This window comes from Solanum dulcamara, chromosome 5, assembly GCF_947179165.1.
Source record: "Solanum dulcamara chromosome 5, daSolDulc1.2, whole genome shotgun sequence".
Taxonomy (NCBI): Eukaryota; Viridiplantae; Streptophyta; class Magnoliopsida; order Solanales; family Solanaceae; genus Solanum; species Solanum dulcamara.
Window position 1 is genome coordinate 67,881,088 of NC_077241.1, and position 15,366 is coordinate 67,896,453.

The 15,366-nt window shown below is 32.2% G+C and overlaps 2 protein-coding genes across 6 annotated transcripts; both read left to right on the forward strand.

Moving 5' to 3' along the window:
• Positions 1–3,581: 3,581 nt before the first annotated feature.
• LOC129889451 (ubiquitin C-terminal hydrolase 22) lies at positions 3,582–6,816 on the forward strand. Its single transcript, XM_055964746.1, has 3 exons — positions 3,582–4,706; positions 5,139–5,257; positions 5,555–6,816. The coding sequence occupies exons 1-3, from the start codon at positions 3,940–3,942 to the stop codon at positions 6,316–6,318; spliced, it is 1,650 nt and encodes a 549-aa protein (XP_055820721.1). The 5' UTR covers positions 3,582–3,939; the 3' UTR covers positions 6,319–6,816.
• A 1,540-nt stretch (positions 6,817–8,356) lies between these two features.
• On the forward strand, positions 8,357–15,104 carry LOC129889452 (probable monogalactosyldiacylglycerol synthase, chloroplastic). Of its 5 annotated transcripts, XR_008766916.1 has the most exons (9): positions 8,357–8,809; positions 8,938–9,110; positions 9,997–10,158; positions 10,278–10,419; positions 12,133–12,357; positions 13,371–13,445; positions 14,216–14,257; positions 14,348–14,384; positions 14,682–15,055. XR_008766916.1 is itself a non-coding variant. In XM_055964747.1 (6 exons), the coding sequence occupies exons 1-6, from the start codon at positions 8,447–8,449 to the stop codon at positions 13,404–13,406; spliced, it is 1,101 nt and encodes a 366-aa protein (XP_055820722.1). In that variant the 5' UTR covers positions 8,357–8,446; the 3' UTR covers positions 13,407–15,104. The 5 variants fall into 5 exon arrangements, 1 of the variants encoding a protein (XP_055820722.1); XR_008766915.1 differs by having other exon boundaries at positions 13,371–14,257; positions 14,682–15,057; XR_008766914.1 differs by having other exon boundaries at positions 14,348–15,056.
• The last annotated feature ends 262 nt before the right edge of the window (positions 15,105–15,366 follow it).

Here is a 15,366-nt window from a genome sequence, read left to right on the forward strand (position 1 = left end):
CTAATTTCTTTCCATCCATATTGCATAAGAGCACTCAGCATACATTAATTTGAACAGCTGTGCATTGTGAGACTTGTCTTTAGATTGTTTTAGAGTCCATTCCAAATGCATATCCCATGTATCAGCTTGAAAGAGTGGCCATTTAATCCAATTAAGCAGTTTCTTCCAAATAGCTCTAGTAAATTCACATTGAGTAAACAGATGCTCTCTATTTTCCAGATCTTGTTGACAGAGTTTGCATTATTTAATGATGTTGGTTGACCACGTTAATGGAGTAAGTTGATAGATAAATATTAATTGAAATTAATAAATGATTGATGTTTTTATAAAATATAAAAGTTTGAGGAAATTTTTAAATTCTTAAAATTTTCCAAGTTCCCAAGTTTGAAACTAATGTTTGGCCATACAATTTGCATTTGGGGCCAAACGGCTAAGACTTCTATCTTTGAGATAAATGTATTGGCCTTTTCTCCAAGTTAAATCATATTAGTGTCTTCACGTCCTGCATTTTTCCATTCTTTGATTGCAGTTTCTTCTCGAGCCTTGTCTTTTTGATTCATATCGAAGCAAGTAGTGATCTTTCTAGTTTCTTTTCAACTTGAACTTTGATAATTTATATTATGAAAAGTTTCTAGTGCTCCAAAACCTCTCATGAACCGTTCTTTATTTGTTTTGTTGATTTCTTCATCCTCAAAAGAATCAACATTGGTCCATGTCTAAGTAGTAAATGATGAATATCTTAATTTGTGAGGAGTTAATTAAAAAAGTCACTAAAGGTGTAATATTTAAAGATTTAATGAGACAACTTTGTGGACTTTGCAACTGTTCTCTTCTCAAATTTCACCATAACATAACAACCTAAAAAAACACCAAACAATCAAATGACACCCACTTCTTTGAAAAAAAAATATTATAGTTTTTCAAAGAAAAATTAAGTCATAGGAAAAAGAAAGCTATTAAAAATTAAGGGATATATAATAAATGAAATAAGTTGATTTTACAGCCTTTATTTTCATTTTATTATCCTTAATAATCAAACATATCCATGATTCTGGTAAATAATCTATTCACGGAAAATAGGAGAAGAAACCTTAAATCTCATTTTAGAAAATATACGGCCCAATCGAAAGCACCACAACCTTTGGAAAAGAAATGGCTCATTTATTTAAATAATATAATATATAATATTAATTATGAATTTTAGTACATATTTTATCTTTATAAAGTTTTCTCTCTCTACTTCTACTCTTCTTTTTTGTTCGTTTTTTCTTGTTTTTTTTTCTGTCCATATTTTTCTCTTTCTCTTTCTTCCTTTTTTAGAAATAATAATTAATTATTTTAATTTAAAATTTAATTTTGAATTGAATATTATAGAAATAATACTTTTACTATTTTTTAAATTAAATATTTTTTTATATAAATACATATATAATGCATTTCTAACATAACAAAAAGAAATAAATATAAACGATAAGTGTAATACATTTTGAATTCAATATATTATACATATTATATGCATGTTTCAATGCATGTGGTGGATATATAACTAAAATATTTTTAACACAAATGTATTATAAGTATTATGTGTGAATTTCAAACATTCTAGTACTATTCAAATTAATTTATCCGGTTAGAAATATATTATATTTGTTGAAATAACAACAATTGAATTCATAACAATGTATAATGTTGAATTCTAATTGTAATACATTTTGAATTCAATATATTATACTTATTATAGAGATGTTTCAATGCACGTGGTGAATATATAACTAAAATATTTTTAATATAATAATATATTCCGTTAATAAGAGAAAAAAATAAAAAATAATTATAATAGATTTTGAATTCAATATATTATAGGCATGTTTCAATGCACGTGGTGAATATATAACAAAAATATTTTTAATACAATAATATATTTTATTAATAAGAGAAAAAAATAAAAAATATTATAATAGATTTTGAATTCAATATATTATAGGCATATTTCAATGCACTTAGTGAACATATAACTAAAATATTTATAATACAATAATATATTTTAGCACTATTAATAAGAGAAAAAATAAACAATAATTAAAATACATTTTGAAATTAATTTATGATACATATTATAGGCATCTTTTAATAAATGTTGTGAACATATAATTAAAATATTTTTAATACAAATATATTATAAGTATTATATGTGAATTTCAAATACTTCGATACTATATAAATTAGCTTTAAATTAAGATAATTAGTTTTTTTTTAAAAGAGATAAAGAAAAAGAGAAAGAGAAAAGAAAGAGAAAAATAGATAGAAAAAAAGAAAGAAGAAGCCGTAGAAAGGGGGAGGGGGAGGGGGACGGAGAGGGAGAGAAAGAGGAGAGTAATGAGGTGATTTTAGTTATTAATTAAGATAAATATATTATAAATTATAATTAAAAAAATTCTAAAAAAGAATAAGTATTAATTTAAAAGAATTTATTAATGTAAAAATTTCAAAAAAAAATGTCTCTCATCCGTCGTCTTGATAAATGATTAATTGAAAAACTTGGCCAAATAATTAAAAACTGCAAGTTTGATCCGATAGCAGGGGAATGGTCCATTTTTTTTTATAACTTGACATAAAGTCCCAAAAAGGATTTAAAAAAGAATAAACTTCTTTTCAAGAACTTATCTATTAGCAAAATTCAAATTTAAAAAATAATTAATAATAAAGAGATCTCATGTATCTCACTCGTATTTTCTAGCTATAAAATGAATCAAATTGGGTCAACAAGACCACTCCTATATATATATATATATTTATTATTGTTCTTGTTATTAATTAGATCATCATTTTCTGCTAAATTTGAAATTTTAGTTATTTAAATCTTTAGGAATCTTTGATAAATAAAATAAAGAATTATAATTTTAAAATATTATTTTATATTATAATTTATATTAAAATAATAAAAATATTTTGACACATAAAAAATATTATCGTATAAAATATTTTTATCATCTCATTCCTTCCTCGTAACAAACTATAAAAACTAGGTGCTGCATAACTACATCATTTGTACATTGTATTTCGATCCTTTGGTCTTCTAACTGAAGCCTACTTGCCCGGTTGCACTAGAAGATGCCTTTTGTTTTGTCGTCATTTCTTTGCTGTCAATAAACATCATTCCTGTTGGAAACAAAATAGGATAATTACAGTGCCCATTCCATCAAAATAATTATTAAAAAAATAATTATTTAATATATAAGCATATATAATCAATATATATTTTATATATAATTAAATTATATTCAATTTTTAAATGTATTATAATATATATTTAGTATATAATTCATGTATAAGTAATTTATACTGTATAGTCAATATATGTTTTTTATAATTTTTAGCAAGCTAATATTATATAATTACTGTATATTTTCTATAATTTTAATTATTTTTAATATAAATAAAACATAACTATATTTATTATAAATTAATTAATTTATTATATATATTTAAAATTATCTTCGAAAAATAAACATCATTCGTGAAAACCGAAACAAATGTTAAATTAAGGCAACAACAAGATCTTGCCACGCATTGGGCTTCACAGTAACACCCGTGCTCTCTCCCTCAGGAGAATACAATGATAGTCGGTCTCTCTCTCCTCTCCTACACAAAAAAGCGCCTCCTTTCCCTTCCTCTCTATTACAGCTCTCTGTTCCCATTGGAATCTGACCCAAATTTTTTTTCAGAAAAATTCTGTTAGCAATTTTAGATCAACCCATTAATTTAAATTCTTACAGTGATATTTGTATATTTTTTCAAATATTTTTGTTGATTTTTTTCAGCTAAGTTTGATTATTTCTGCACAGATCACAGAAAGTTTTGTTTTTTAATCTTTTTTTTGTTTTGTTTTGGGTTTTTACCAATTTTGATCTTGACGCTTAATCAAGATTCAAGAGTAGTATGTACTCAAGCAACGGTTTATATACAAATCCAAAGCCCTGCAAGCATCTTGCAGATTACAAGGTGAAAAATGGTTTATGTGGGTACAATTTGATTCAAGATTGTTTTAGGACAACTCCATATGGTAGGACCACCTTGGAGATGTCGAAGTCAGAGATACCCAGATGTAGTATTTGTAGTGGGTGTCAAGGGAGATTTTATACGTGTTTGATCTGTTCATCAGTGCTATGTTGTTTGTCACCTGAATCAAACCATGCCCTTTTGCATAGCCAGTCTCAAGATGGACATGAGATTTCAGTAGATATGGAAAGGGCTGAGCTTTATTGTTTTGTGTGTTGTGATCAGGTGTATGATCCTGATTTTGATAAGTCTGTGATGTGTAAACACATCATGGGGTTTTCAAGAAGTGAAAATGGGGTTGAGGAGAGTGAGTTGAGATTGAGCAAGAGGAGAAGGTTGAGTTTTGGTATGGATTTAGATTCAAAGAATATGAAGAGATTGTTTTTTCGAAAGTCGAAATCGTGTTTTCCATTGGGATTAAGGGGTTTGAACAATTTGGGGAATACCTGTTTCATGAATTCTGTGTTGCAAGTGTTGCTTCATGCACCCCCTTTGAGAAATTACTTCCTTAGTGATAGACATAACCGAGAAATTTGCAGAAAGATGTTCTCGGATCGATTGTGTCTGCCTTGTGACATTGATCTTATGTTCTCAGCTGTATTTTCTGGTGATCGGATCCCTTATAGTCCAGCTCAGTTTCTTTACAGGTCTGTGACTGTTAGTAAACTCTATCTCCTGTGATTGAACTCCGAATCGCTTATCTGTTCTCGCGTTTAACTTATTGATACTTGGTTATAACAGGATCTGCAAAAATATGAATGATGTTTAATCCCAACAAATTCAAAACCTTGCGTTTAGTTAATATTAGAGTTGTCTTATCAATTATAAGTGTAATTGTGAAACCAAGATTTGATGCATTTCTTCTAAAACCAGACTAGATGCAAGTGTACAATTCTCTAATAATAGCAAAATAGGTATATTGAGTTTTTCTCTATGCTGCTATATCCAGTAAAGTATCACCATTTGTCAGCTTAGTTCGGATGCTTGTACGTAGAAATTGTTAACATTGGTTGGAGACTTGACATGTTGAAGACCTATGTAGTGATTCTTTTTAATTGAATTGTTGTTTATGTTTGCAGTTGGTGGCAGCATTCAGAAAACCATGCTACTTACGAGCAGCAGGATGCTCATGAATTCTTCATTTCAATGCTGGACAGGATCCATGACAAAGAGGGGAAAGCAAGTTTGGCAATCAAAGGTATATTTTTTGATGAGAATGGTTCTTATACTTCTTGTCTACATCGTCTGGGGTCTGTTGCTTAGATAATGGTTCATCTCTTTCTGTCTGAAATGCAACACAGTGTGTAGATATAGTGCAGATCTTGTTTATGTACATGCTCGATTTCCGATTTCAAAATTTCGGCCTGTACTTCCATTTGGGATCAATTTCATTGATGAGAGAAGGGGTGATTCATGTATTAGGACCTTGAAAACTCGAGAGTTTTGTGGCTTCCTGTTCTTCATTGTCTCTTACAAAGAAACATTTCTTAAACAGATAATGGAGATTGCCAGTGTATTGCTCATAGGGCTTTCTACGGGCTCTTGAGATCTGATGTCACATGTGCATCATGTGGTTTCACTTCAACAACTCATGATCCGTGTATGGACATTTCTCTTGACTTGAGTGTATGCAACTCCAGCCGAAAGGATTTTGCTTGTAAGTCCAGTAAGCCAAATGAATCTCTTGTAGGTTGCTTAGACCTCTTCACAAGACCAGAAAAATTGGGATCCGATCAGAAACTGTACTGTGAAAATTGTCAAGAAAAGCAAGATGCTTTGAAACAAATGTCCATCAAAAAGCTCCCTCTTGTACTCTGCTTTCATATAAAACGGTTTGAACATTCTCCCACCAGAAAAATGTCCAGAAAGATTGACCGCCATGTGCAATTTCCTTTCTCTTTGGACATGAAACCATATTTATCATCTTCAATTGTAAGGAAAAGATATGGGAACAGAATCTTTTCGTTTGACGGTGATGAATCAGATGTTTCTACAGAATTTGAAATTTTTGCAGTGGTCACACATTCAGGAATGTTAGAATCTGGTCACTACGTGACATATTTGCGTTTGAGAAACCAATGGTACAAATGTGACGATGCATGGATAACTGAAGTCAATGAAGAAGTTGTTAGGGCCTCTCAATGTTATCTGATGTTCTATGTACAGAAGATGCTCTACCACAAGAGTTGTGAGGATGTTAGCTGCCAGCCAATGTCCCTACGAGCAGATACATTTGTTCCAATAGCTGGTTGCTGTTAGAACTTCAGAGTTTGTGCGCCCGACTTGGATAGGTTTTCTGCATAATTCTGGCCAGCCAGGGAATAGTATTCAGGGACCCTGAAGCATGATGGTAAGTCTAGGGGACTCTCCACCAGCCAAGGCTTTCCCGTCAGAGGGATGATACCGACAATTGTATGATCATAATATGACTCAAAAGTTGGATTTCGAGATAGAAAGCTGTTAACTTGTGAGAGTTCTTACAAAGATAGAACCAGCATTAGTTTCCCTTTTAGGCCTTAGAAGGAGCCTTATGAATGTACAGTAACTTAACAATTTCAGGAGCCAGGAGGGGCATCTTTTGTTTGCTCCCTTTCTCATCTCTTCAAGATTCTGATAATTTTCATTATTGGCTTCTTAAAAGTGATCTCATTTCCTGTTGGTTTGTTTGAGATTGTGTTATAACATGTAACTTGATTTATCATTCAAAAACATAATATACATGAATAGGTTGATGAATTTCATTTCAGGAAAGATGAATGATTTTGGCAGATGTAAAAGAGTTATTATGGTAGAGAAGTTATCAATCTGTTTTCCTTATGCACCAGAGGAGATGCCCTTATCCATGAACTGGTAGGGCTCTTCAAAATCGAACATAAACTAATAATTCAAACCCCAAAAAAGTTATTGAATTATGAGTAATGAGTTATTGTTTTATAGGGTTTCAGTAATGGTTTTGATTTTATTTATTTTTAAAAGTTGGGTTGTCGATTTTCAGTGGTTTGGTGTTTTTTTCTTAACTGGTTAATCTATAGCAGAGTAAATTATATTTACATCATTTGGTATATAAAGTTTTTGGCTTAGAGTTTAGTTTTATGCTTTTATTTCTAATTATGTCAAACTCTCGGTTATTCTATATAGGTTTCAGTGTTTGATTTTGAGCAAAATGCAATCTTTCATGTGCACAGTTTTTTTGATTTGTCACCTTGTTTTTTTAAGTGATTTTCAAAATTTCTTTTGTCAAATTTTAACTGTTAAATCGATAATCAAACTGATAACGATTAATAACTGATAATTGATAAGTCAATATCTTAATAGTTTTGCAATAGTTTAGCATGTCTACAAATCTATAAGAAATAAGTTGAACTGATAAACTTTAAAATCGAATCAATCATACGCAACTCTATAAATTGGTTATTGGTATAAATAACGTTAAAAAATATAATCATTATTTACTGGTATAAAACAAGCAACTCCAAGAACAAGCAACACCAAGATTCAAAACTAAAAGCAATTAGCAATAATTATTGATCAAATTTCTTTGACTTAAGTTAAATTAAAAAACGGAATGTATTTGCATTATCACCGTCTCAATGAGTGAAGCTAGATTTGGCTTCTCAGTGAGCTCATAGAATTTACAGAGGGATTTAGCGGGAGGGAGAGGTTAAAAGACGTTGCTTAATTGACAAATAGTTATATCCATAGTCCAATATGGAACCATTAATCTCCTTTTGAATTGACGGTTAAAAATTAATTCTGTCATTGCATATATTTTCGAAACGTGAACATGACTTTTCTCTTTCTTTTAGAAAGCGAAAAAAATGCTCAATATAATACTACTTTCTGTATTTATTTATTTACTATATTAAAAATATATCTACGTTTTTATTTATTCCGTTTGGAAAATATAATTTCTTATTTTATATCTATTTTTAGTCTTATTGTTAAACACTATTCATTTTCCAACTTTTAGATTACTTAATGCGGGAAATACTACTTTTATAAAATAATTTGATTTTACCAAAACCAATGCCCAAAATTAGCATATAAATTCCTCACTTCCCAAAAAATAAAAGGAATTAAAGTTTAATATATTTTTTTCACATTAAAAAGAGAGAAATTCCCAGCATATTACATTCACTAGCATTTCACCAATCACTCTCTCAGACTCTCAGTTGCTAACTTTTTCAGGTTATATAAAGAAAGATTCGTAAGAAAACCCCCAAAGAAGTGAGAAACAATTCCCAATTTGTGTCACATTTTCATATTGTCATCTCCAAAATTTCAAGAATGATACATCCTTCCTCTATGACTCAAGAATCCAACAACACCTTTGATTTTGTATCCAAGTTTGCCTTTGATAACTCAAATAAACTCAGCTATACTTTAGATGTACACTCAAAGTTGGACTCTTTTGCGTTTGAATCAGCCATTACAGCCTTTATTTAGTTTGAATAGTTGTAGAAATGGAAGCATTAGAAGAGTTATTCTTCAGTTCAATAGAGAAATTAGGCTACATTGTGAGAGAATTCCACTTGGGTTTGCCTCTGTTGGTGTTTATTGTGACGATAGTAATGGGTTGAGACAAGATAGGGATGTTACCAAGGATGAAGGAGTAGTGCCCATTAATGGTGTTGAATCAGAATCTCCAAAAAAGTTGCTAATTTTGATGAGTGATACTGGTGGGGGTCACAGGGTATCTAATGAAGCTATTAAGGCAACGTTCAACCAACAATTCGGAGATAAATATCAGGTCATTTCCATTGATTGATTTTGTTAGATAGTGTAGGATTTATATGTGTTAGCTATGATAAAGAATGTGAGTGTATGAGTATGTTTGTGAATTATGTTTTATTAAAGTTAAGAGGGTGTGCATTGCAGGTATTTGTTACTGATTTATGGACTGATCATACGCCGTGGCCCTTCAACCAATTGCCAAGGAGTTACAACTTTTTGGTGAAAAATGGCCCTTTATGGAGAATGACATATTATGCATCTGCTCCTCGTGTAGTTCATCAATCTAATTTTGCTGCTACATCTGCTTTTATTGCTAGGTTAGACAACTTCATTAGTTGAATCCATAATGATGTCCTACTTTGCCCTGCACTTCTGCTGACAGAAAATATAAAACTTTCAGTTTTGCAAGGTAATGTGTTCACATATGGGAAGTTGCTCCATTTTAATGTATCAAATGATAATGTATATTTGATTACGGGAATGGCTGTTGGATATATGATAAAGGACAAGTTGCCCTAGCATGCTGGCGAGTGTTATCTATTATCTATCTTCTTGAAATACATGTTGGATTTTTTACTGAATTCACTATGAGGCTTAATGAGAATGCGATAAGGCTTAATGAGAATGCAATAATCTTTAGTTACTAATTTTTTGAATATTGAAAGCCATGTTCATGTTTCACTCTAGCAATATTTTTATAGACTTGGAGCTACATATCGTGGCAATAAACAAACACTTGGCGTGGTCTTATTTCAAATATGATAATTGGTATGTTTAATATAGAATTGTGAGTCTTGATTCAGAATTGAGTAGCAAGGAGTTCCCCTTTATTGTTGGGTTCTGTAAGACCTTCTCAATTGTGATCTGTGTTTCATAACACAAATCAAATTACACTGTCGATACATCTCGTACATATTGTACACTGTTAATTACTATTACTTTCCCCACTTTCTCTGTTATCATGCATGTTACTTTGAATATTTTGTTATCATTTTAACTTTAGGATCTCATGGTGTTTAATTGCAGTATAAACCCCATTTTGGCTCAAAAAATATTATTCTTTTGGTTTCCTCTCTGGAGCTAGACTTCTTGAACCTCTATATACACTCATACACCCAGCTTACAGTTGACTAACTTGTACATTTTCTAATCATAGTTGCTTCTGTCATATAACTTAGAGTTCTTCTCTCATACCGTGTGCAGGGAGGTTGCTAAAGGTTTAATGAAATACCAGCCGGATATCATTATTAGTATACATCCTCTAATGCAGCATGTGCCTCTACGTATCTTGAGGTCCAAGGGGATCTTAAAGATGATTATATTCACTACTGTTCTAACGGATTTATGTACTTGTCATCCAACATGGTATATTTAACGCACATATTAATTGATTTATGCCCTCGTCATCTTACATTGTACATTTTGCACGTATTCACCAAATGTGTAATTTGGACACTAGTACTGATTTTTCCCCCCACTTTTAGGTTTCATAAACTTGTTACTAGGTGCTACTGCCCATCGGAGGAGGTTGCAAGACGAGCATTGAAAGCTGGCCTCCGACTATCTCAAATAAAAGTTTATGGCCTTCCTGTGCGACCATCATTTGTGAAGCCTGTTTGCCCAAAGGTAAGTGCAGTTCCCCCACCTTAGCCTGGTTGGACTGTACATTGAAACATTGAATCTCTGTTATAATTGTGCATTTATTTTTAAATGGACTGTATTTCCTTATAATGGCTCATAGCTTCATTCTGTTTCCATTTTTTTTTGTTCTTCATAAGTTGATTTTTTTTGTGAGAATAAGAGGATTATATGGTTATGTGTTATCTCATAGGTGAGAGTTAAGAGTGTTGATAAGGAAATGTAGGATTTATAGAAAATGTATATATTTGTCTGCAGATTTCTGGATAATGTTGAGAATAAATGTGCAAACATTTTGCATAAACTGTGAATAGTTTCGGCAGACACTATGTTTCACAGAATACAGTATTGGAGGGAGAGGAGAGAGCACTATGCCATGGTGTGAGTTGTAATGATGTTCAGATTCTGATGTGAATAAGAATGTCATAATATCAGCATGAAATGAATAAATTGCTCTCATTTGGCTCAATAGTTAATATGGATACTTCTGATTTAAGATGGTGTCAAACTTATGTAGATATTAAGATGTGGCAAGACCACAATAGTTAAATCAGAAGTATTCACTTTGATAAAAGAATCAAAATGAATACTTCTGAATTTACTGCTTTGGTCGAGCCACATCTTAATATATTTATCTACATTATTTTGATAGAGTCTTGGTCAAGTACTGATGAAAGACTTCTGCTTTTTCAATCCTCCAAAGAAAAAAAGAATAATATCAATACTTCAAGATTGGCTTATATGCCATCTTTCCTATTATTATAAAATAGATGCTGTAGAAACACAACAGTTTCCTAGTTTTTATGTTCTGCACCCTCCATAGGAGACAGCTTGAAAAGAAGAAAGCAACTAGGTGAAGAACGAGAGAGAAAGCAAGGTTTGGCTTTATGGAACTATAGTTGAAAAACAAACTCTCAGCAATAAGAACTGAATTTGATCCTGGTGCTGAACACGACATACCTTGGGAAATAATAGTATCTCCTTACCATATGAACTGTGTTCCCAGCGTATATAACTTTTATATTTTAATAATATAAATTGATTGCCCAAGGAAAACAAACCAAAAATGTATATGCAAAGCCCACCTCGTGATGGTCACTATTTATAATTGTGCAACAATGCTCATCAGATAGTATCTCTGCCTTGCCTTCTCAATTCTAACCTGTATGCACCCAGTTCCAATTCCCCCATGTACGGGGTCATGTGAAATTCATCATTAGGTATTACTCTTTGCTAATAAGGATAATGCATGATTTTAATCCATTTTTACTCTTATTTTTATTTTTTGATGTCAAAAAATTAATGGGCGTGCTATTCAGACCACAGATAAATCTTACCTCTATTTATTACTGCTTGTAATTGTGTTGGGATTATGAATTATCCTAGTCCAATAGGACAGGAGCAAGTGATGCTTTGATGATAATGGTGGAGAAACTCAAACTATTAGGACTCGTGATTTATTAGTACATCTAATCTGCTAACCATGAGGTGGAAAAGAGATGCTAGCTAATGCTCAGTAAACGTGCTACATCTCTGTAATTTCTCCGCCATTCACAGAGATTCTCTCATTGTACCTTGTTTATTCATAATTGAAATGTTTGATTGAATCAGCTTTAGATTGTAGAAACGGCTATTATTTCTGCATGTCTATCTGTGACAATATCATTAATGTTTTGTAGATTGTGTTGTTATGAAATGCAGGTTGAATTGAGGATGGAACTTGAAATGGAGGGGCATCTACCTGCCGTACTGCTGATGGGTGGTGGGGAAGGAATGGGCCCAATAGAGGCTACAGCTCGAGCACTTTCAGATGCACTATATGATGAACGGCTTGGGGAGACAATAGGTCAGGTCCTTGTAATATGCGCGCGGAATAAGAAGCTTGCCGACAGATTGAATTCAGTAGACTGGAAAATTCCTGTCCAGGTACGTGTCATTTGAAATTTTACTCTCTAGCGGGTTCTCTACTAGTCTTTATCGGTATTATCTGAAAGGTGTATGAGTTTTGCTGCATATTCTTTGTGAAGCTCTCCAATGACCAGTCATTCAACCCAGTTTTTACAAAAGCAAAAAGCGGAAAAAAGCTCTAAGGTCTGTTGGGGCTTTAAGCGCAAATAAAGCGTCGGCTTTAATGGAAAAAGTTGCAAAGGGAGAATATATGAAAAATACAGCCATCCATTTTATTCTCGATAACACAATTCATTGTCTCAATATTTTTAACTCTGTTCTCTTCAGACTGATGTACAGTAATTTCTGTAGTATTCGGAAACTCATACAAATATTATTTTCAAGTCTCAATGGACTGTTAACTCCCAGAAATATTATTTCAGGCAATTAGTTGTCCGTCCTTGTCTATAATAATTGTACAGATTAGACTTGTATTTCAACTGTCAAGTGCCCTAGACATTACAATTGCAAGGCATTGTCAATTTGTCATAGGAATTGATCATAAATAGTAAAACTGAAACCCAAAAATAATTTTAATTTACCTTTCTTCATAAAGTTAACCATAAGCTGCCAAACTTATTAAATTCCACCTTCACCCCTAAACTGCTTGGAGTAACAAATTGTTTTCTTGGTGAGTGTTGCTGGTTCTGCATATGGTGTTTGTGTGTGTGTGTGTTCGGGTAACATTAAGACTAATGCTACATAGTGTGCACTTTGATAAAGGTTTAACATGTTTGAACATCTTGCGAGTTCTTGGGGTTTCTTATGTATTACCTACATTGTAGGTAAAGGGGTTTGTCACTAAAATGGAGGAATGCATGGGCGCTTGTGATTGCATTATTACCAAGCTAGACCTTCTTATTGTGTCATCAAGCTTCTTCCACCTTTCTACTTCCATAAACAAATTGTGAAGTGGGAAGATAATATACACCTCACCTCAAAGTAACTAAAACAAACAAGTGTACTAGTCTGATTATTTTGGTTTTCTGTAGGCTGGCCCAGGGACGATTGCAGAAGCCGTGATTTGAGGACTGCCTATAATTTTAAATAGCTATATTGCTGGTCAGGTACTTCCAGTATTGACTATTCTTTTTGTTTTTGCTCCTTATTTGGGATTTTCTGCCTGGCCTTGTTTTCTTGCAGACATTTTTTTCAATTGTTTTTCATCTTGTCCTGTTTTCACCCAAATATGCTGATTAAATCATATAAACCATGTCTTCGAGTAGCTTGTAGAGATTGAGAACTCTCATCTTTCCTGGTGCCCAACTGCTTGTGTTTTTGAACCCGCTAGATGCTTTTTATGCAGTAAATTATTTTCTTATTCGCAACACTCATTATCACTCATATGGACTTCTTGCTGATAACATACTTTTCGATGTTACATCATCCAAGTGTTTAAGTTCTGCGAGAAGTATTAATCCTGGAAGTTGTATCAATTCAAGTTTGATAATGTCAGTCAAATTACAAGTGGTTTATAAGTCAACTGAGTAGTAATTTTCCAGTATGCTATGATCACTGCATGACATAGAATAGAAAATTTCATATTATTCAGGCGAAACTCATCGGTGCCCTTAAAGTTGGCACCAACTTTCACTTAGACACCTAAACCAAAAGATATTCATTTTAGACACCTTATGTAAGAGTCGAATGTGTCATCTTGACAATTTTAAAATAATCTGTTGTTGGACTCAAGCGCGTGTATTACAATTTCGTCCACATGGATTAGTTGACCAATTATATCATGCCAACTTTGTCTTCTTTACACGTCATATTAGCTTTAAATTTAAATGCTCAAAAGTTGATCTTCAACTCCATTTTCTCTCCATTTTCTCTTCAGTTCAAAAACCCATCTTCTTCAGTTCACCGATCAAAACCCTAGGTAAGAATATGAAAGTTCAATCTTTCTTGATTTTCATTCAATTCTTAGTTAGTACTAACTGTTATGTTAGTTTATGTTGCCAATTTCCAGGTTTAAAGGTTGAAATCAAGTGTTGGAGATTGCAAGGGTGAACTTCAATCCAGGCTTTTTGACATTTCTATCAACTACTTCTTGTGTTTGCATGTTTCATTTGTTGTTGAAGAAGGTGTATGTTCTGGTTGTTTCCACTCTCTTTTAGCATTTTGTAACTAGGTTTTTTTTTGGAAATTGTACTGATAAAGTAAGGGACTTTTTGGGTATTTCCTTGTGTTGGGGTCTTCTTTTTGAGATATGGATGTATGTTGTTTTCTCCTTTGGTTACATACTAATCTTCACAAGTGTAGCTTACTTACTAATTTTGGTTTCTTTTTTTCTGTAAAAATAGCCAGGGACTTCAAGTCAAAGAATTCTACTAACAGGTTCAAATTTTAAGGATGCAAGTTCAACAGGCATAGACCTTGGTTTTAAGCATAGAGGCTTGAGATGGAAAAATAGAGATGTTGTCACTACCTCCCAGTTGCAGCAAATGGCAAACAAAAAGAAGAAGTAACAGTAGTACCAGCTTTGAATACTTTTTGCTATGTAACGTAATAAACACTTTTGAGGATTGTAACCTTGTATTGATATAGGTTGTAGATGTATCAGAAGCAGTAAAGCTTGATACATGAGAATCTGATACATAAACTTTCCTCTTAAATTCGAATATGATACATAACCATTCGACATATTCGACAGATTAAGGGTTGATACATTAAAGATTGTTGTATTAGTTATCAACTGAATTGTGGTTGATACATAACATCTTGTATTGATATAGGTGGTAGATGTATCAGAAACAGTAAAACTTGATACATGAGAATCTGATATATAAACTTTCCTCTTAAATTCGAATCTGATATTAAGAGGAAAGTTTATGTATCAGCTGAATCTGTACATAAACCATGAGAATATGTATCTGATACATGAACCCTTAATATGTACATAAACAATCTTCAATGTATCTGATACATGTATAGTTGCTCGATTTATTCCAAACATTACCAACCCAGTAGTGATGACACCAACAATAA

Coding starts and splice junctions, on each gene's coding strand:
- LOC129889451 (XM_055964746.1), top strand. CDS start 3,940: ATGTACTCAAGCAACGGTTTATATACAAATCCAAAGCCCTGCAAGCAT. Junction 4,707..5,138: donor CCAGCTCAGTTTCTTTACAG/GTCTGTGACTGT, acceptor TTATGTTTGCAG/TTGGTGGCAGCATTCAGAAA. Junction 5,258..5,554: donor AGCAAGTTTGGCAATCAAAG/GTATATTTTTTG, acceptor TTTCTTAAACAG/ATAATGGAGATTGCCAGTGT.
- LOC129889452 (XM_055964747.1), top strand. CDS start 8,447: ATGTACACTCAAAGTTGGACTCTTTTGCGTTTGAATCAGCCATTACAG. Junction 8,810..8,937: donor AATTCGGAGATAAATATCAG/GTCATTTCCATT, acceptor TGTGCATTGCAG/GTATTTGTTACTGATTTATG. Junction 10,159..10,277: donor TGTACTTGTCATCCAACATG/GTATATTTAACG, acceptor CCCCACTTTTAG/GTTTCATAAACTTGTTACTA.